Source organism: Hetaerina americana, unplaced genomic scaffold (assembly GCF_022747635.1).
Source record: "Hetaerina americana unplaced genomic scaffold, ioHetAmer1.1.p SCAF_96, whole genome shotgun sequence".
NCBI lineage: Eukaryota > Metazoa > Arthropoda > Insecta > Odonata > Calopterygidae > Hetaerina > Hetaerina americana.
In genome coordinates, this window is record NW_027287605.1 from 273254 (window position 1) to 297220 (window position 23967).

The 23967-nt window shown below is 35.1% G+C and overlaps 1 protein-coding gene across 1 annotated transcript in view; it reads left to right on the forward strand.

Moving 5' to 3' along the window:
- LOC139699873 (uncharacterized) overlaps nucleotides 1-15958 on the forward strand; it is a 179522-nt gene extending 163564 nt beyond the window's left edge. Inside the window, exons 3-5 of the mRNA XM_071598299.1 lie at nucleotides 6991-7260; nucleotides 11425-11617; nucleotides 14607-15958. Coding sequence (XP_071454400.1) covers nucleotides 6991-7260; nucleotides 11425-11617; nucleotides 14607-14878 — 735 coding nt within the window. The 3' untranslated portion in view covers nucleotides 14879-15958. The remainder of the gene's footprint in view (nucleotides 1-6990; nucleotides 7261-11424; nucleotides 11618-14606) is intronic.
- Nucleotides 15959-23967: the final 8009 nt, after the last annotated feature.

Genomic DNA, 23967 nt, shown 5'->3' on the forward strand with positions numbered 1-23967 from the left:
GTTTATCGCTTACAAGCGTCCTTCCGAGATAACTGAGGGTACAACAGAGGATCATATTTTTGCTGACAGATGGCTTCGTTTACAAGCCAATTATTTTGGTTCCCGTGTGGTGAGTAACTGATTGATTTCACAGGCTATGTGGTTGCGGGTAAAAGTCTGCGTGAAAAAACTATCGCAACTTTGAGAAAAGTTCAAAATTTGGAATTTCAAGTAAAATAGTAAGGTAAAGACTATCAGAAACGACCTATAATACTTTTTTAATGGATGAAGTATCGAGCTTTAATTTAAATTATTTTCCTAAAACTTTGCCAACTCAAACACCTGGATGCTTCTCTCAATGAAGCTCAGGTCCCTTATAATATCACCAATTATCAACCCGAATTATAAAATAAACAAGCAAATTCACTAGTGAGAACTCTATCTTCTCAAATAAACTGGTCTTCTAAATTGGTTTCTAAATACTGTCTATCACCTGAATATAATGCTCTCAAAATTTTCAAATTTCTACTTTTCAAGATAAAAAAAATTCAGTATTCATCTATCTGCCTCTACAAATGTACCTTAAACATTAAACTTGACAATTCTAGTGGGTTCTCAAAGTGATGATGTATGGGTAGGAATGTTTCGATCCAAAAAAAAGTAATCCAATGCTGAGGGGAGGTCACAGAACATTTGGTGGGTTTCAAAGTTCATATTTTACTTATAAAGTCGCTAGTAATGCGAATTAAACGTTGTGATTTACAATATACATTGAGTTGATGCATATAGCTTGAGAAGGGATGGCCAGGGCTTCAACAATTTGAGATGCGATTGGTTCCCCACGGCAGAGTGTGACGGCAGACTCCTTATTTTAATAAAGGGCCCTCCGTCCTTAACACCTCCGTAGTATTAGTTATTTGAGAAGGCAACCGAAAACTAAGGCATTTGCGTCATTAGAGACAGGCAGGTAAATTGGTAGGGATAGGATGTTCAGGTATGTTAATTAGCCTACTCTTTAAGATAGACGACAAGGGGCCCACAGTTCAACGTCCCATCCGACGGACGGCGTACTCCATTTGAAAGGTTCTCCACACCTCAAGTACGTATAGGGATACGGATGCCTCTGAAAAATCATGCCGCCTCCGGTATTTGAATCCAAGCACTTCGGGATAAGAAGCCAATATATTAACCACCGCACCATCTCGATTCTCAACATCCTAACTGTCTGTACACGAGATTCGTAACGCCAGTGGGATTCCAAAGCAATACCCTAACGTTTCAAGGTTTTCTCTTTCACAAAGACTACCATATCATCATCAATGCTCCCGCACAACCAAACTCGACAATCATAAAAAAATATTCGAATCTCTTTGGAATTCAACAGTCGATGAAAATACAGGATATTAAGTCACTATATTTTCAAGTAGATTATGCAGGTTTCCAGAAAGAGAAAGGCGTAAGTTAGTTAAGCGTAAAAATAGGAGGGTAAAAACTCGAACAGGTAGAACAGTTTACGTATCTCGGAAGTTTTTTGGACCAAAATGGTCAAAGTCCTCGTAGTAGGGGCATGAGAAGAATTCCGTTAAGCCAACAAAGCTTTCACGAAGAGGAGAAAATTGATGGCAGGGACTTTAAGTGAGGATTTTTAGATAAGACTCGTTAAAAGTTTGATATGGAGCGTAGTTAAGTACAGAAAGAAAACAAAGTCATTGAAGCCGGATGAGAGGCGTAAATTGGAGGCTTTTGAAATGTGGGTGTGGAGAAGGATGAAAAAGGTGAAGTAGCCAGAAAGGAAAACAATCAAGGGAGTGCTAGGAATGGTTGAGTAAGAGATGGGATGGCTGGGAGAAATCCTAAGGAGGCAGAAAAAATGGATGCAATGTAAAATGATTGGCAATGGGATGCTAAAGACAGTGTTAGAGGGGAGAATGTTAGGTAAGCGAGGAAGGGGTAGGAATAAGATACAGATGTTGGGCGGAATGAAGAGAGGAAGGAAGTATACGGAGATGAAGAGGGGCTTGTTGTAGAGTAAGACGAGTGGCTGTGTTTTTTAAGAGAGACAAGATAATTATTTGGCAGTTGTGTCCATTTAAAACCTACCTTAACTGGTAGATTACTTATATTGCTTATATTTTTATGTATGGAAACCCCATTAAAACTTCGTCAGTTGACTTACCTTAAATTCATGGTAAATAGCTTGCTTCAAGTCGTTCGTTAGTTGTTCCCAAGGTAAAGGACCAAGATATTTGTATGCCACTAACTGTGACCTGTCCATTGGTAATTAGAAGATGTTTGCTTTTGCACTGTAACTTCCAGTTGAGGTGAGATTCAAAAGGGTGAGCCATCCTGGCTGCATGGCGATTTTTTTGGGATCGATCCAGGGCCGACTTTCGGGTGGAAATTTTGGTCAGCATTTTTAAACGTGGGTGTAAAGTGTAGTCCAGTCCTTTAATTTTAAGATATTCCTATACAAGGTAAGCTATGGACAGTGCCTTGTGATTGTCATCTTCTACGCATCACAATCTCTATGTTTGCCCTCTTTGTGTCTTCCATCATTACTTCTACCTACCTTCTCGCTGTCATAAAAGCTGATTCTCTTCCCTACTAGCCCAAAATTCTCCATGCTATCCTGGTCTTCAGCATTAATTTACTTTTCCATATATCCTCCAAACACTTTTTTTGTCGTTTTCAGATTAATCCCAGCAACATCCTTTCTTAATTTATCGTTTTAAAAACTTCAACATTCGCTTTCCTATCAGATCAATCAATTTCTCCATTTCTTGCCTCACCCAATTCTCAAAATCATGCAATCTAATCTTTAAAATTTTCTTGGCAATAGCTTATTTTTTAATTTTTTAAGGCAAAGCTTTCTTAACGGATAAATGCAGAAATAGGAAAATAAACTTTACCAAAACAAATTGAAAAATCCGGGTGCCGTTTACTACTGATTGCTCTAAATTCTGGTTACCTGACACCCCCTGCCACACGCCGTTGCGGAGGCTTCCAGGATAAATGCGGGTAGATGAAATGCAAAACGAAAATTTGATGACCAGTTTTTTCTTAAGATGACAAGATGAAGGACGACCTGCTTTTGCGACTCGGGGAAAAGCGTCGATTCTATTTCTGTTGGGGACTCTAGCCACAGCTGCCAGAAGTCGTAACACTAGAGCAAGGGAAGACATCTGGGCTTCTATATTTTGCCGTGTTGCCGACATATCGAAGGAAGCAATATTTTATGGGTTGATATTTTTTATCTTTTCCCACGGAAGGATTTTATAAATAGTGAATTGGGAATGTAGGGGAAAATCAGGTGGCACCAATCAAGGACCCGAAGATAGCTTAATTGAGAAGTTTGCCCCCTTCTATGAAAGGTTGATTAATTATTAAATTTGGTTGAGTGGACTTACCTCCAGGAAACTTTCTCTATTCATCCTAATACAGTAGCCTTTCTGATCCCACAAAAAACATTTCATTAATTATTATTCAGATTTTATATATTCATCACAATGAACTAATTTCATGGTCATAATTCAATGTTTTCTTGAGCAAACAGGTATATATATATATATATATATATATATATATATATATATATATATATATATATATATATATACCTGTTTGCTTATTATATGTTTTATGTATATTTATTTATTTATATATATATTTATTTATATATATATATATATATATATATATATATTCACTTTAAATTAATTACTTCCCCTTTCTTACCAAAGCTCCATTGTTTTCTCAAACATTTCATGAATGAGTATGTTTTTATATATTACTCTTACCTTAATTTTACAATTGAATAAGTTATTTTACGATGGTGGTAATGCATTAATACTTGGAAGAAGAAGAAAAAGCCAAGTCTCGAAGCCTTTAAAGGCTCATGTACGAGCTCGTAATAGGCTGCGTCCAGCCCTTGGCTGTTAACAGCAGGTTGACTTTTAGTTGTGGATTCTTAAGTGTATTTGTTTGTCACTAAGCGTTGCATGAGTGGGTGGGTGCATATGGCAGAGGCCGTGGTACAGGTCTGTGTGAAAGAGCTAGCCCTGCTTTGGGTCTCCGGTGGGATGAGCGAACCTGGGGATTGTTAATACTTGGAGTCTTCAGCGCATAACCTCTTAGAAATTCCATTGAACAAAATATCATTAAATGGAAGTTTATATTTTTTGCATAAATAACTAAACTCAATTCAGCTTCATATAAAGTGAGAAGAAGCTGTTCAGTAGAACATAGTAGAACTTTATATAAAGCTGAATCGAGTTACACATAAACATAGTTCGTAAAACTAATCCCTACTCGCGTTGCAAACTTTCGCAGTTCTTCTAAAACACTTCATTTGATTTTGTACCGTATTATTTCACGAATAGATATTTTTCAAATGAAATAATGATGCCGAATTTTTTTCTCCATTAAAACATTATTTCCGAAAATGCAAACTTTAATCATGTTATTACGTGCGCTGATCTAGAAATACGCTGTGGCAAAGCAAAGCTGAGCTTTGGTAATAGCTTCATGTTACTTCAAACCGTCTGGTACTCTTTGCATTACCTGACGTGTTACAACTACAACAATTCGTATCATTCACCATCTGTAGGAGATTAACTAGTCTCAAATAAGTATTAGCGAGACTTTCGCGGTGAATGTACAACAGTGAGTGATGAGGTGAATGGCAAATGAGTCATCGTCGCTTGAAGGAGCAACAATTAATTGGTACGAATTTTGATCCAAAGTTGATGAAAGCTCCAGTGAAGCTTTGCACACGTCCAGTTGACAGGATTTCACGATATTAATCCCACAGAACAGTCAAAAGGCTTCCGGAGAGGCCACGACAACGTGGGACGCAAGTGGTGCTCTTCACCGAAGTGACTGGCATGTTCCAATTTTAAGCGATGTCCGCGCTTCCGGACCGAGTATGCGTGTGACCTTACGATTCACTCACTCCTCCCATTTCAACGCTAACCCTTTCCCAAATATCCCCGGAATTAATAGCTTTCCGTGGCTGGGATAGGAATGTCTGTGGATTTACTTGTTTTTACCTTCGCTTCAAATTTGCATTTCATCACAGACAGAATTGAAACCACATACTGAGCGGATCGTTTATTCAGGAATCGGGATGGAGGAGAAGACGATTCTGCCGATAGGCAACCACTTCGATAACCCCACTGACGTCAGTCATAGTGATAATGATGATGACGAGAGCATTTAAGGCGAAAGTGAGCCATTCGCGGCATGAAAGTCTATTAGCGGAGGCTTACTTTTGCGCGTGGGAAAGATGTGAGTAAGGCGTATAATGTCATGAGGTCCTTGACCTATGCATCACTCTCCATCTCCCTGTCCCCTTCTTACCCTTCCCACGTCATACAGATTAATTGGTGTCCAAGCATGTTGCCCATCCAGTATATCAGTGAATATAAATAGCATATATCCCTCCATCCATTAGGAAGGGCGTTTTATTTTCTTCTCTCAGAGACAGCAGCGGAGAGAAAAGGGGAATGGATGAGACATGGGTCAGAACTGACATGGTGTGATCATATAATTATCTTATTCCAATTTTCAAGATTTTCTTGAATTTTTAATTATACATTGCCTCTTTTACGATTCCATAGAAGCCTAAAAATTTCTCCGAGAGTTTATGAGTCATTGAATCCAAGTAGGATAATTTCACAATAAAAACGTATTTCGCCTAGACCCTATTACAAGACTGTATGCCTCGATATGTGGTCGAGTGCTGAAGCCCACTAAGGTTCCAGCATGGCTGTGCGCTTCAATATCTCAGTAAACCACTCTCTCATGTTAATATTCATGACGACTGTTGATAATAATTCAGTCAGCTGTTAATCTTAGTCTGTAAAAAATACATGATTTTTATATTAAGTCTATTTGGAAGCAGTCAGTGGTTATGAAAAATATTTTAGAAGTCGCATGTAATTAAATTAGGAATTGGAATATTTTTATTGTTGCCACATTTGATTTGCCTTCCGAAAAAATAATAATGACAACTGGACTTTCATATCCAGAAATCGGCCAATTCTTTGGTGATGAGTTTTTACTAATTTTTATAAAGGTTCTGTTCTTTTTTTTAATTAAAAAGATAACATTGCTGCGAAAATTACTGAGGGATAAAGATTGTCTTATAACCTTTCTGTCGTATTCAAGCGGCAGTTTCAGGAGTAGCTTCGACGATTTAGGAGCACACGAACGTAAATGTTTTGACTCATGTCTGCATATACTAAATCCAACTTCTGCTCGCTCTATTCTCGTATCATCTTCTCAGTCGGAGGTAGGCCAAAACTCCTTTCAGGTACCGTGTTTCCATGTTCTGAAGAGTAATTCATGACCTCAAGTTTATGCAATTCTGTATGGCAATCTTCTCTCTTAAGATAACATGAGGCTTTCATCGTTTTAACTTTTTATGTGACGCTTAGTCTCTGTTATTCTTTTGATATTATTGAATTTTGTATTAAAGGCAACCATTTTCTATGCCTTTACGACGCTCTCATATTACTTACGTTTAAATGCCTATAGGCTCCGAGCCTAGCGGGAGAGATACAATGAATGTATACCCTTACATAAATTGGAAGGATGTTATTACCCCTATCGAACTACAGTAGGTGAGATCAAGTCAATAAAATTAGAGTGATTAAGTGTAGAAAACAGATAGATTTAAGCTGTCATTTTTACCGCGAACGATAAGGGATGAGAATAAAATTGTACGAAAACATTACTCTGGTGCGTATTCACCCCCTGCCACACACCCTGGATGCCACACCTTGCAGGGTACTAAAAAAATGTATGCATTAGCAGAGGGGCGACATCCCCGTTAGTTAAAACTGGTATTGTATGTTTTCTATTCAATAGAAGGAGAGCCATCCAAAAAGATGCAGAGGAGTTAAGTAACCACATGTTTGTGAAGTTTGATGAAACATCTGTTCTTTTCAGAAAACATTTTCCTTTGTGGGTAATTGTTGACTTAATAAAACCTTTTGTTTATTCACTCAGATGAGCGAGAAGTCTTTGAAATGGTTCCGTGGGCAGTGGCCGCACCCATATCACCACCGAAACCATGGGCACCACGGTCACCACCACAACCTACACCACCATCAGAACAAGGTCCCTTCAGAGGAAGATAATTCTGCCCTAGTAAGCAATGGAGACCTTCAGGGATTGACGGATGGAGATGGATTGGATGGCGACCTTGAGCATGAGCCTGCCGTTCTGCCCGCTCTCTCCCTCGCTGCTGCTTCATCAACTGTACAGCTGACCTACCAGGTGAGGAAGTTTAATTTTGAAAGATTTCACGTACCTTAGACTAAGCGAAATATTGAAGTTGAACATTTTCAAATGTTTCTAAAACAAATTCTCATCATTTAATTTTATTTTGGGTCATAATCATCAATACAAAGAATCCTGATAATGCTCGTGTGTGCACTACTGTGGTCCTCGGACATGAAGTAATATTACAAAGGAGTCCATATTAAATGAGTTTGAAAATTTTCATTGACATTATTTTACGGTGAAGTGTAAGATAAAGTATGTAGAAATCATAAACTCATGTAATATGGACGTAAAACAATTCCACGAAGTAAAGCCTGAAAGTGTAAAGTATATTACTAAGGAGCTCTGTTTCTTATGAATTCACCGTGGAGGAATTGATACCTCATTGATATGTGCCTGTATTCGCCGCGTCCGAGGGACTGGGCACCTTATACTTGCACTATACAGTCGTTATCAAAGGTTGGTAGCACACTTCATAGGAGACTTCTGGTGGAAAGTGTATACAACTCTTGAACCTTGCTTTCATATGATGTGCAATAGATGGAATATGAAGCTAGTTATGCGAGAGAAGTTTTTCCCAAATATTGGATTAAAGATAGTAGAGCATTAAATTTAAACCTCAGGTAAGTTCTAAGCTAATTGCTAAAAATAGGGAATCGTTAAGACCCCTATGGAACCATTGCTGTGCCAGAACCCTTATCCCAAAATGACAATAATCACTACCTCTTTTTTATTTGTTTTACCCCAAAAGCCTGTTGGAATTGGCTTCCATATCAGGAGCAAGCATCTCAAAGATTGAAAAACTGAGTTCAGACAATGGCATTGTTATTATTATTTGATTATATCAGAAAATTTAGATTTCCTTTATTGAATTTTGACTGTTTCTTTATCCCTGAGGTGTTGTTGTGCATCCGCGTTTCGTTCACAGCTATGTATTGATGCAGAAACCCGTCAGGATTACGATGGAAAACGCTAAACCAGCCTCCGAATAGATCATACGATTGCGTTAATTCTCCGCTGAGAGGAAATGCAGCAATCATCATAATGACATTTTTTTCACACCCAATTTTCGTACGAAATTGAAAACACTATACCTTATGATATGCCTATGGCACCAGCTATTTCAAAAACTTTGATTCGTTGATCACTCAAAACCATTTTGCGGATTTTGTCAATAATTTCGGAGGAAGTCACTTTCAGTGGATGTCTCGAACGATGTTCATCATTTGTGGATGTATGACCACGTTTGAACTCATTAACTCAATTGTAAACAGGCGCAAAAACAGGGGCAGATGTGCCTAGAAATTCATCCACCTCGGCATTGATCTCTTTCGGTACTAAACCTTTAAACAAAAGTGTTTAATCACGACACAAAAATATTTTTCCATTTATAACTAAACAAAATTTTTCTGCTTCAATCGAGTACGAAAATGAAAACACGCCATTTATATAGCTGAATTTTTAACAGCAGCCTAGAGAGAGATGAGTCTTACTACAACTAGTCCTAGACTAAAGTCTCAATTTCTTATGCCAACTATTGCCACACTGTGAAAATAACATAGTTTGGTTTTTACTACGATGTTAAGTAAATATAGAATTTGGATACTTCAAAAATACTCCTCTCCAAGGCTTTGAAACAATTTTATAAGTGCGAGATTTATCTCTATTCGACGAGTATCACGATGGGAGATATCGATTGGAAAATTCTTCCCGAATAGAATGAATACATATGATTTCTGGATTATTTAGGAAACAGGGACTAAATGTTCATTTTTTCCGGCCCAAAGTTCTTGTATAATGGCTTTTTCTCCATTCAACTTCCATATTTCCCCTCCAAAGGCTTCTGCTACCGTCCCCCTAAGCGACCTTTTAATCGCTTGTGAAAGAGTTTCAGGAGCTTGAGAGGCCTCTACCTGGGCCTTTGCCAATATATCATCAACGTTTTTGTGTGTGCGTAATTTGGCGAACGTGTATACACACACACGAAATTTGTGCGAACACATGCGCCCACTCCTCAACTCCTGGGTCCCAATTAAGTATTGAAATAAGCTCGGGAGTGTTGCTTAAACCGTAAGAGCTTCTCCTAACTGCCCATTTCCTTCCGCTCTCTCTCCGAGATACCGGGTAGTCCTATTCTCAAAAGTATTTAACACCATTTAAGTACACGAATTGGATATGAAGGATTTTATTGCAGCGAAGTATTTTAATTACGGAGTACGTGCGCAGGATAATTGCCGTTCTGAAGAGCTGTAATTTCTTTGTAAAATGTTTTCACAGTAATTTAAAAGTCTAGCGCAAAAAGGCACCGAATTGAATTTAAATCATTACAGGATTTCGGTAGTTTCTTCTCACAACGTCATCATCAATTCGCAGTAAGACAATCACGTCAAAAATGGTAAATACAATAACAGGGACAAGAAAAGGGATCACATTCAATGTATCCTTGGTTGCAATATTGTTGAAGTGGCTTACTTGCTGTAATGGAACTTCATCATTTCTGGGTTGGGATTCCATAGCAATGTAACCCAGTTTCATAACACATTCCAGTAGTTTAATGCCTTATTTATCGGTGGCATATTGATGATATCCTCACCTCTTAGTAAAAATAACATGAAAGGAAATGGTTTGAAGGGTGCTATGTATTCAAAGCTTATTGCTACTAATAGTACGAGGGTCATCCGGAAAGTAGTACCCGTTCGTGAAATAAAGACACAAAAGTAAATATTAACAAACATAAAAAATTTTATTTGAAAGACGATACTTTAAACTACTTCTCAACATAATCTCCAAGCAAATTAAGGCATTTGTCATAACGTTTGACAAGTTTCTGTATTCCTGCTGCATAGTCCTTCGCCGCCAGCTCATTGAGATACGCGAGGGACCCATCTTGCACAAATTTTTGCATAATGCAGATGGTGTTTAACAATTTCATGAACAATTGTTCGAGAAACATTGGGAAAATGCTCACAGATGTCATCAATTGTGACGCGCCGATCGTTCCTCACGAATTCGTCAACTGAGCTCACCAGTTGGTCTGTAATGACAGACGGTCTCTCCGAACGCTCATCGTCGTGTGTGTTCCCCCTCCCCATGTTGAAGTTGCGACACCACCGCCGAACAGACGACTCGTCCATTACATTGTCTCCATACACCTCCTTTAATTGGCGATGAATATCACATGGGCGAACGTTTCTTGCATTGAGGAATTTAATCACTGCCCTCACTTCACAACTGGCGGCGTTCTCAATTTTTTTAAACATTGTAAACAATCACAGAAACAACACAGGCAATGCTAGCGTCACGCAACTTGGCTCAGAGAAGGCAGACAAGCCACTGAAGCTATCTGACCTCGTCCAGCGGCTACTCGCGTCGTCAGCACTTCATGCGGCACGAACGGGTACTACTTTCCGGATGACCCTCGTAAATAACTCCCTTAGATTTTATTGTAACTATGCTACATGATACAATTAACTACCTATGTAATTTGTATAATATTTAAATAATTATTTGTAGTCAAGGTGCCGATACAATCATTTTCAGCACTGATAGTATAAGGATAGAATGCCCCTGAAACCAGTCCCTCTAAAGAATTAAACTGGGAATCAAGAAGTACTAGCTAGAGGGGCATAGTTTTTTACCAAGTGGCTTTATGCAAGAAAAATCACTTCAAAGATATTTAATTAATTCCTGGCTCAGGAAAAATATTAGGGAAGCCACATTGTGCAAGGCAGCAGCAGAGTGAATTGGCCAGAATGAATGGTGTTGGAAGTGCCCATATTATAGTGTCAAACACCTTTGCTCTTTGTCACTATAATGGCATCATTGATATCTTAGATCTAATATGGTGTCTTCTGAGCACTTAAAAGAACTATTAACTCCCTACAGTTTTTGTTATTTGTGCATTTCACAGTAGATTAGAACAATTAGATTAGAAGTGTAGTTTTCCCAGAGATGTTTACCCAAAGTTTTCACAATAGTATAGTTAAATAAGTGCAAAATAATTTCATAAGAAAAAATGTGCTTGTAATGGATATTTGCATCAACAACGGACAATCATTGGCTTTTGAAGGTACAAATACCTAATATCGTATTATTCAATTTTGGTCAATATTCAAGGTCCTTTGGCAAACTATTGAAAGGTACCTAATTATTTTACAGATAACTGAAGAAAATGCTCTGGAAGCTATTGAGAGTGAAGAAAATGAGGCCAGCTCAAGTATGAAAACATCTGAAGAAGGCATGGTCATTGGTGGTCGCATCAGCCTGACATGCCTGGCAACCATCCCAGCTTTCCTTGGTGCTGGCGCCAAGGAAAATGAATATGAAGATCACCGCATGACTTCTGTTGATGGTATGCTATGTTGACTTTTATGTTTGCCAAATAACTCAAAAATATGTTTCTTAGTTATATCCAAGCAAAAATACTTTAATAAATACATCTTAACAAATCAATTTCATTTCATAGCTCAAATATAATTGCATCTAGTATGCTAGCATAATCACATGCTTTGCCACATTTTGAAACTATTTTCAAAGTATCTTCCAATTATGAGCACTTTGTTATGGGTGTCATTATTTAAACTGTAGCGCAATTACCCAGCACCATTCAGTCATCCTTTACTATCATTGCAGAAGATATTTCCTTTAGGAAACTGGTGGGACCCTTCCATATGTAAAGAGCACATTTCCTCAACCATAGTAATTCACCTAGTACATTCAATAGCTAAAACTGTCACAAAAAGGTGTATCATCAGATGGAAATATTTAATTAGAAAAATTACAATTTTCCATAAAAAGTGTACACAGACTATGCACAGGCTCTTGTCACAAATTAATTAACCAGTGGGTTTATAATGGAAGTGAAAAGTGACAAAAATGTGTCCTTCCTATAATTTAAGGGCAAATACGTTTCAGCAAATCAATTGAATTGCCCATGTAATAGCTTTAGGGATGATCTCAATCCCTTATTATTGTGCAAATTGCATAGTGTTGCAAGACTCCATCAATATACAAAATAGTTTTCTTTAAGAAACGAGGAAAGAAATGCCAATATAAATACAAATTCAAATTGTCAGCAAGTCCACTTCTTGGTTTCAAAGGATTTATTAACATAAAAAATTAATAATGTTCAGTCTTCATACTAAACATGTTTTCAATGTCTAAACAATCATTTTAACGGGGAATCCAGCCACAAGTCACAGCAAATGTATTTCCCATACCAAGAATGTCAATAGATAATAAATTTAATCAGTAAATACTTAGAATTTAATAGCCCTTTTATAAGAGAAATTAAATGAACAAAATGATGTGATTTTCAATGTCCTACATATATTCTGAGCAAGGATTCCCAGATAGGCATTCCTTACAAATGTTTTGAGAGGAGACAGAGAGATGGATATAATAGAAGAATAATGGGAAGACAACAAAAAAGGATATCAAAAGCCATAAACTAAAATATAGGAACAAGTTAAAGCAAAGGACAGGGAAACCAATAATTACAGATGACATAATACAAAAGATACACAAGAAAAGGAAAGGGAAGGATGTGAATACAGAATTTGGCAGAAGAAAGTATACAAAGATAATTAATGAACTGAGACAGGAAACAAATAGAGCCAAATAAGTGTGGCAGAAGACTCAGAATGAGGATATGGAGATCAGACAAATAAAGCAATAAATTAGTGTACTGTGCAGAAAGGTGAAAGCATTATAAAGAAGTAAGAAGGGAAAAATCCATATATTTTCTTAAAAAATCATTAAAAAATTATTGATTGAACAAAGAAAGATTCAGGGGAGATGGAAAAAATACAACAGGATTTATATGGTCAGCATAAGGCCAGGAAGTTTAGATATATAAAGAGAATCTGATGTAGAATGGGATGATCAGTTGAATTTCCAGATGGGAAGATGCACATGTGATGCCATACCAGTAATGAGGTCACCAAGAGGAAAGAATATAGAATACAATCAGAGTATATTTGTCTATTTTGTAGATTTCAAAAAGCCATTTGATTGAGTGATTTTTTTTATTAATAAATACATTGCAGGAAATAGGAGTAAATTGGAGGGATAAGAGACTTATCCACAACCTGTACATGTCTCAGACTGAGCAGGTGCAAGGCAGATGGAGAGTCCATATGAGAAGTGTTGGGATGAGTAGCAAGACAGGGGTGTGTTCATTGTCACCTGCACTGTTCAACTCATACATGAAGGAAATGGTTACAGAGGCATGGGAAGAACTGGAGATAGGAATGAAATCAATTTCATCAGTTTGTGATGTGGGTGTGAAGAAGGATGGAAAAGGTTCAATGAACAGAAAGGAAAATTTAAAGTAGTAATGAAGTTTTCTTGGGTCTTTCACCAGGTCAGAGGTTCCATGTTGGCCAAAGTTTTGAAGTTCGACTTGAGCATTGTCCTCAGGGCACATGAGTATTCTCCCATGTGCCCTGAGGTTGATGTTCGATAGGAGCCTCAAAACCTTGGCCAATATGAAACACCTGACCCGGCAGAAGACCTAAGAAAACTTCATTAAACTGATACACCAGGAAAGCACCAGATCATACTAAAATAAAAAATAATTGTTAGGCATGATGAGGGAGAAGAAGCAATTGTTGGGAGAAATCCTAAGGATTTAGGAAAGGCGGATACCAAGCATCATAATTGGGGATTGAATGTTGAAGACAGTGATGAGAATGTGTTGAGTGAGAAAGTGATGCGAAGCCAGAGGAGAGAATGATAGGTAGCCAATGGAGGGGGAGGAAAAGGATAGGTATTAGGGGCAGAATGAAGGAATGCATAAAATCTAGGAAAATATTTAGATTCATTGTGTGCTGTCAGCATGAGAAGAACAAAATTTGCACTTTTCCACGTTGTGTCTTAAATTAATCTAGAGTATATGTATATAAATGTTCAATATGTGTCCATTCAAAACCTAACTTAAATGGTAGACTGCCAGCAATAATATCAATATTCATTTTTAGAATGAATGAATTCATTTCAATGTGCACTACATCATCATCACAAACCTACAATTCAATGTTATACCAACAGAAGCACAACATGGAAAATCAACCTCTACCGGAAAAAGTCAATCAGAGTAGAAAATTCCACAAATTAGGAAGATAATTATTTCATCAGAATTGCAATGACTGGCAATGTGGTCTTTCATTAGTAGAATTCTAAATATCATCACATTTTACTGTGTTATGCCTACTCTTTCACAAGGAAGCATGCCTTTGTCCAGAAAATGTCATTATTCTTTTCCAAATTTAACTGCTAAGTGCATACATGTAACCCTTATTGTTTGATTTTAAAATGCCACTAATATTCTCTCTTTGCAGTTGATATTATCATTCCAGTTAGGAGTGTTACCGAGGAAGAAGAGCAACCAGTTACTGAAGAGGAGAAGGAGGCACAAATATTTAATGGTGCTCCTAGACAGGATTATTCATCTTCCCTTGTTCTTGTGCCAATGCTACCTCTTTTCGCAGAAATATTGCTGAGATTCTCTTCCCCATTTTCAGTCAGTGCCATTGATTGGTTAATTCATAAATATGGTCAGTTATTACAAATTACAAGTTGCATTTTAAAACAAGGTTGCCCTTGCCGATGACTGTAGATGTTAAAGAAGAAAAAAGCATTAGTTGCAAGGTTATCTATACCTTGGTTTGCTTTCATCTCTGGGTCCTTATGCCCAAACCCATCTTCCAGAATATTTTTCAAGTTATTCCTAATCTTAACTCCCCTGCCCCTTTCTCAAGCTAATAATTGTAAAAATAAAAAAATATAAGTATATATATATATATATAAACATTTGAAGTCTTGTCCTTGGCCTAATATAGAGACTAAAATTAAACAGTGCTCCATTTTTATACAACTGGAATAAGAAAATAATAAATGTTAATGATAAAAAAATCCCTTGTCTTCTAAAAAAGAATGTTAAATGGGAGCTAATTCCCTTTTATAATACATGGGTCAATATTCTTGTAGGTGTCTCAAAAATGTGGTAAATGACCATATTTCTGCTAACTTTGAAGGAATGTTTCAGACATTCAGGAAAAAAATAGCTTCAGCATAATTTCATGAGTGAGCTCTTCATTGACTAGCAATAAGCAAGGTTTGCATGTTTGGAAACTTAAATTAATAATGCAAAACATGGTCAATTATACTTTAATTGTTATTCAATATACTACAGTGTATATGTTGATAATGAGCTTTATATTAGTGACATCTGAAATATTTTAAAATAAAATGTTGAAAACTGAAAGAAAGACATGTTAATAGGTAGCAATATTTTGCCATTAAACATTTTTGATTTTTATCTCTGAAGGTATATTCTACCATGTGAGCATGAATGCATGGCTGTACAATGTCAAATTTTTCATCAGAACTGCAGTGTTAACAGGGTACCAATCTTATTTCCCATGGAAAGATTATTGTATGTGTGCATTATTTAAGTTCGCGATAGCAATTAATCCTGGATAGCTCTTCAGATGGAAGGGTACCTAACATGTGGGAACTTGATCTAAAATTAAAATAGAATGCGTTTTGTCATTAATGCCCAACCAAGACATATAATGTTTTCAAAGAAAATTATTAGGCTAGTAGGTATCGTAAATGGTGCTAACTTAATGAAACTGACAGCTTTATGGAGCAATGCATAAAAAAGTGAAAACTAAGATGAAATGTTTTAGCCAACTCTTGATAAATATGTTAGAATATTTTTCTTTTAACTTTACTCATTTTTATATTTATAATAATGTTTAAATTCAGTCTTTGAAATCTAAATTGAAGTTAGTCTCTGGTTTGATATTATTTGAACTATTATGTTCATTCTTCCCTATTTCATCTTATAAAATTTAGGGAACAATAGCATTATGATGCTGTCAAAAATATTCAAACCTATTCAATGCTTGCAACTTTTACAGTTCAGAGCATAGTTTAAACATAATATTTGATTTCAATATTCTTGTATCATCATTCTGTAAAAGATGTGAACTATAAGAACATGGCAACAGAATAACATAAACTATTTCTGTAAAGAGAGATTCCAAATATTATAAAAAAAATATCATATTTGTAGACACACTATTCATACATCATTTTTTTCATTTAAAATAAATAAAGAAGGCCCATTACAAGTTAACGCCACTTCCTTCAGACATTATTTCATAGCCACAGAAGAGTAGATACCTATATTTTTGTAATGGCCATAGTTAAGATATAAAAAGAGATAAATATTTTTACCAAATAAATTCTTTAGCATATATAGGTTTCAAATTAAAAATTTTGTTGGGAAAAATATATTTGGGGAGTATGTCTCATATGCAGTATTCATAGGCATATGATCAGTGACTTGGGAGCTCATCTGGCAAGCCACACTCCCATATTCATCAACATTGAATCAGCATTTCACTAATTGTAGTGAAAACAACTGTTCCAAAAGTATCCCTTGACTTTGTTTTCAATTTAATTTCTTCTGGGCATGGTTCTGCAAAATTAACCAATATTTTAGAGTGTGACCAGTGTACTTGCCTAGAGCAGGAATGTATTTATCATAGCCAAGCATAGAACATCAACATCTTTCGCCCAACAATTATTTATGCATTAAATGTTTGTCGATTCACTACTATTCAAGATAAAGATTGATTATACAGCATTTAAGATTAACTATGGGCAACTGTCAGGACATCAGCTTTTTTCATAAATACCATCCCTGGGATAAAACAGGTGAAACAAGGTAATAGCAAGTATGGAAGTACTCTTCATCAGCTGAGAGTGACTTGCTATCTATTGGTTACCCCTTGGATTTAAATCACACTCAACTCAAATTGATTCTATATTAGGTGTCAGTGACAGGGTGAATGGGCCATAGCTACACTACTACAAGCTAAGATAGAAATGAATACATATAGCACATATGAAGTTTTTTACATTGCTTTAAATTTTCTACAGGAAAGGTATAAATGTCACATGGAGAAACTTGATCATCTGTAACTGGAAAGTTACTTGCAAAAAGTGCCTGAAAAACCCTATTGGCATCACTTCCATATAAAGAATTGACCTTTTAAAGAAATCAGCTTCCCATACTATGTAACACCAGGTGAGAAAGGGTATTCCTAGGAGAATGCTCACATTTTTGGTTAGGATGTCAGAAATTCTAGAGGAATCATTAATTTGGACTAATACCTGAGGCTAAATGTAAAAGAAGAGAGAAAAGAGCTACATCTATTTCATCACACTCTTTAACTTTAGCATACATGTTTTGAATGAAGGAGAGAACTAAATATACTTTTGGGATGAGAATTTTGCTATTATATGAGCAAAAAGAAAGTTATACCAATTAAACACCCTAGGATGTCAGTGCAAGGAGTTATATTAATAATTATTTTTTCTGAAATCTCAAAGTTCATATTTAAAATTACATAAACGAAAGGATTTCCTTGATATAACAGGAGAAGATTCACATGGAAATTTTCATAAAATAAGATCAGCAAATTCATTAAAATCATGCATCCATTATTTCTCAAACTCATTTATTAATACTTCTATATCACTACTTTAGCAGTATTTAATTTTATATCAAGTAATTCTTAATTAAACACTTATCAAAAAGAGGTAGGTATCATTTTATTTGGTACATTCAGAAAGAATTCATTGACTGCTTTCATATTAACTTATTTCAAAAATGTTACATTGCCAATCTAATTTGCTGGTAAATTAGTTATCCCATGAAAAATGTTGACAATTTTTTAATTTAACCAGAGGAGGTCAATGATGTGAATAGTCATGTTGAGATAATGTATGTACATACACATTATTTGAGAAGCATGACTCGATAATTTCCTTCACATTAATGATATGTGCAGATAATCATATGAAACATACTAAAAAGTATACTTTTGACAGCAGTTACTATCCTAACAGGGCATTATATCTATTTTGTGCTAACCAAGTTGTTTTTCACCAGCTAGAGTCAAGCCTGAAATGTCTCCTGATATGAAAAGAAAATAATCAGTATTGCTTCCATTTTTCATGGCAAAAATAATCACATTGTCAAGATCTAATCATATATAATTGATATTAATTAAAATAGAAATCAAATCATTACATTTTTGCGTGAGATCAGAGCATAAAATACATCAACACCAAAATTGTAACTTGTTTCATGCTTCATAAATCTAGATTTTTCTTTCAACCGAAATAAAATATTTAATTATTGGTATGAGGTAATTGAGAGCATTCATAAATATTGCAACACAACAAAAAATGTAAAACGTTATCAAGCTTTTATCTATAAAAACGTCTTCTTGTGAAATTCATTGCTACAAAGTGTGGACAATTTTTACTCCAATCACTTATTCAGGAGACCTTTTCTGTAATGTGATTTTATTCGCTCATAAATCAGATTTAAATTTTGTACATCAGCTGGGAGTGACTTCTATTAGCATTTTTATTTTTAAACTATTCATTCCTAAAAATAAAAAATGTTAATTTACCCAAATGAGGTCAATAATAACAGATTTAATAAGTCATTAGTATGTATCATAAATTTATCCAGTAAAAGACAGTAATATTACTGTATTTATACAGTATAAATACAGTGATTTTGATGAGTCTAACTTAATTTAGTCAGTTAAATATGAAATTAGTTTTCAATTCACAGAATATTAAGTGAAGTTGACATTAGTGTTATCTTGTAAAATTCCTCACTCCATGCAAACAATGACTGACAGTAAGAAATGATGGTGCTCTATTATCATAAAAATCATTTATGCACTGTATTTCTTTAATGCTATTTTCAAGGTAGTTATACTTCAACGTTGGAATAAACTAAACTTGGCAAATCCAACAAAATAATTTAATATACAAGGCATACATTATCATTTTCAAATGAAATATTTTCTGGTCTTTTATATATGTTCAGCTTTATTTAAAATATTTTCAATTTTTTCAGTGAGTTCCACATTTTGAACATGGTACCCTGTTAACACTCAAGTGCTGCTTCATCTGTAATAGAGATTATGAGAAAGAATTTGTTTTGTGTGTGAATCATTTAATTTAAAAATGACCAGCTCCTAAAAACTTTTCCTGAGTGGTAAGTAAAATGTTGTTTGATATAAATAAATATGGAAATGACCAATGGAAAAGAATGTTGTGAATGGTTTTTGCCTAAAGAGTTGAAACTTGTTTCTTAGGCTGTTAAACAAACTGCTTTTTGAATGCTACCATGAATATTAATGTGAAATATGATTATTACTGTTGGCAAAAATGCAAGGATCAAATGCAAAACTAAATTCAAATGATTAAGATGCCTATGCTACTTTATGTACAATTTTATTAAAGCACTATTTTATATACTTTATGCTTTTATTAAAATACCCTACGCTCCTTTGGAAAATCTGTTGGAAATACTAAAATTGGAAATAATCAGGTGACCTATATAGATAGCCTTAGGTTTAAACTTATGAGATACATTTGTATACTTTTATCTTTTAATTTATACTTCTATTCATGCCAAAAAATAAAAGGGATAATCATCAATCATGCATCATTTTTCCCCTCTAAGAATTGAAGCTCTATTATTGTCAACATGCAGCTGCCTTAGTAGATAAAGATATAGTTATAACTTTCTTCATCAAATTTCGCATTAAAAGTCATAATTTTATTTGCCTATATAAAACACCTGCACAATGAAATATTATTAAAGGAAAAGTAATCCATATCATCTCTTTTATGTACAATTGATAAGATTAAGATTTGTGGTGATTTCCAGAAAACTACTCTTTGGCATAATTTGCTCTGTGTATGATGAAAGCCCAGATAAAGTGATTAATTTCTGATTATATTGGCAGGAAAAAGAAATACTCATCTCCCTACATGGGAAAATTACTAATATTTAAGTTGTAATTTTAAAAAAAGCGATTGCTTAGATTTTCTGTCCCAAATGCTAACTTAGATAAGTCACTCAGCTGGAGATTTTGTGAAGCATTTTTTTTCAACACCCTTACAAGTGTGCTAATGAATAGAAGTTTCTTAAGAAGCCGGAGAAGAGAAGAGTCCATCAACCTCTCAATGTTTCTTCCATATGAGTTAATTGTCGTATGTATGGTGTGATGGGGGTTGTAGTTACAGAATCAAGTTTCTATCATAGGGAAGGTGATGGCTGAATTTAGAGAAGTGTTTCAATGGAATAGAATGATCACACCATCACTATTATGTTACCTGACCAAAGAAGAGAATAATAATATTTCCTCAAATCATTTCCGTGCTGGAAAAAGACTCCAAATTATTTATCCATTAAACTTGCTAAAAAAGTAATGAGTATAAACTTTTCAGGAGAGACGGTTAATGAATAGAGCCAGTCAGGATAGTCCTCACCCATCAACCCAAATGCAGACCAATTTAATGGCTGTGAAACTGTGAGGCTTAATGGGTTGGGAAAAGGATTAGATAGGTTAGAACAAAGGTGATCAGGGGCCCAAGTCTGTAACTTTTCTCTCTGGAAGAAAAGAGAAAACGTTTTCGTCTCTAAGATTCTGCTGATTCAAGACTGCAACTGAGAGAAAACTCTTTCTGCTGATCAGCAGAGGGAAAATTCTAGACTCAGAGAAGTTTATGGAAGAGTTCTTGCTGGAAGTGCTTAACAAGTCAATAAAATGTTTTCTTACCAACTCTCTATGAGTTACATCAACCGATTCCATATTATGCAGACTATTATGCCAAGTATGAAAGCGTTTGCATATTTCATACTTGGCAAATATTTAGGTAAATAAATTGGATTAGGATGTGGCTACAACAATCTGCCAGGGAATTTGCATTAATAGGAGAATGAATTAAAAAAAAACACCATTGGTAGATAGTATCAATGTAGTTATTTTTGTAAGTTGGTAAATGGTCTTTTTATCTTTAGGCATTCAAATTAATCTTTACCCAAAATTTGAATTGACCACAGCATTAGCTGTAATGCTAAAAGTTAATGATAGTAAAACATCAAAAGCAATGCAAATTTTAGGAAAAATTGTGAATCAGGTCTTAAGCACAAAGGTTTAATTATTATTCCTGCATTTTTCTTTAATAAATTCATGCTTTTTGCTCCTTTTTATTGGTAACATTATGCAAGTGAGCCTCCAAACAAAGGTTTAATGCCAGTTGTGTCAAAAATTAAATATTCATATCAGTATCGATCAAACACATATCCATGGGTATATTTGTACTTTAATTTTCTTTATTTACCCCTTTTAAATTACCTCATTAGTTTATGATAAGATAAATGCAATGTTCTCATAAAGATTATGTTGCATGGCTTCCCAACAAAAAACTTGTAAATGAATAGGATTGACCAATATATGGAATTTAAATGATTTATGTATTTCTCATAACACATATTGACAAAAAGACCAGGGATGCAATGATAGATCACTTATAAGTGGTATGCCCTGGAATCACTAATGACCAAGTAAGAATTTCAACCAGATAATCATAGTTTTCTCTCAGGTCAACCACATTATTCTTCCTAAATATGATTGCAACTATACCGCAAGAGCTTGACAGCAATTAGCTGATGCACCTCAGCTCTTATTCACTTAATATATGCATTAAAAATTATTTGACCAATCTAGAGGTACAATTGAGGTTCAGTAATAAAATTTGAATGTCTGAATATTAAATATTGTAAGTAAAATATATTTAGCTTAAATATCGCATTCTTCTGGCTGCGTAGGTTTTCCCAGTGGTGGTTTGGAGAATTCTGCATTATCGGGTTTCACTGCATCGTTGTTTGATTCTGACAACAATTTTGCCAAATACAACTTCGGTGAAACTGTTGTCAGAATCAAACAACGATGCGGTGAAACTCAATAATGAGAATCCTTCATCGCATTCTTCTTTTCAGTTAGAAAAGGATTAATTGCATTATTTTTGTCTTCTTATCTATTGTGTGTACCATTAAAAAAAATCTTTTTAGACAAACCTTAACATCTGAGTATGCAACAAGTGTACTAATAATAATAATATTTTAATCATTTAAAAGAATGGTACAACCATATTAAATTTTGTCAACATAAATATTATTTAATATATAAACATAAGTTCTTTAATGTCATGAAGAGTGTCCCTAAAGAATTCATCCAATGATTGAAGTGGGTGAGCAAGTAACCAGGTATATAGCCTATTCTTGAAATTCTGGATACAGTCTGATTTCAACTGAGTAGGCAGATAGTTATGCAGTCCTAAGTTCATATTATGAAATATGTTGTAAGTTGATGATAATTTACAATAAGAAGTAATTAGATTTCATTAACCTCTTGTGGAGGAGTTATGGATGTTAAATCTTAATTGGTAAGTTTCTAGATTAACTTTCACATAAATCAGAGCCTTAAAAATATATAAACTAAATACAGTCATGATTCCATGCCTAATAAAAAAGGTTTGCAGGAAGCATGTGGTGTTATATTAGCAAAGAGAGCAAATAGCTCTTTTTTGTAGTAGCAAAAGTTGTTTAACATGTGGGGGATGACCCCATAGCTCAACACCACATGGAATGATTCCCATTTCTTCAATGCCAAAATCTTAAGGTCATTATGGCATGGATTAATAATTAAATATGCATATGACAAAAATTACTCTCAATGCCTTAATACTTGATCAATCTTAATATATTGCTTTTAAAACGTGAATCATTGGATATGATTTCAATTTTTACATTTTCATCATCGGCTTACCAGGAGTAGTCTTCCACTTGAAAATTGAGAAGGTACTGATCAATGCTGTTTGTAAAGCAATGATATTCGTAAAGATGACATAATGAAAGGTATATCGCTGAAGTTTCCATAGGAAGGATAAAGAACAGATCATGTTCACCCTTACCAGCATGGAAAAATCAACCAAGCATAACAAGAGGCAAATGAAAAGTTCTTTTTTATTTCAAAATTGTATTTTCTGCACAGGAGTGGCATATGGCCTGGCATTTGCCAGGCCGTATACCACTTTGTAAGTGAAGGGAAAAACTTAAAAACCTTCACAGGCAGTTTTCATCATTAAAACCTGTGTACATTTCATTACATTCAAATATACAAACAAGTTATTTTTGTGGAACAACATTTTAATTCAAATGATTGGAAAAATGCCTTTGTCTAAATCTGCCTAATTGGAAGGCAATTTGAGTGAGTACGCCATCCATCGGATGTGATGTTAAGCTGCGGACCCCTTAGCGACTTTTGTTAAGAGTAGGCTAATGCCAACGCCGAGTTTCTCTCCACCCTTCATCCTTTCCTGCCCATCCCTAATGGCGCAAATGACCTCAGCTGTTGGTCATCTCCCCTAAATACAACAAAATTAATTCCCTCATTCAATTACCTGCCGGTAGTTATTCTCTTGGTTCCTATAATATGTATCCAAATTATTTCGGCATCAGTACTTTTATCATATGATAAAATACGACTATTTTTTTAACTTCGGTAGTTGATTACCACTAAGGTGATAGCTTAAACCTGATATAATCAATTGTGATTTCCCTTCCCCATATTACTTTCTCCCTGCTTCATTTTTTCCTGCTCATTCCCATTTGCCAAGTCTAACCTTTCCTTACACTTTTGGCATTATGATGTGGAGCCTGACGGTTGGCAGCGCTGGGGATGAATCGCCGGTAAACATTTAACATGCCTAAAAACTGGCTCTGGTTTTTCATTGTTTTAGGCAAGG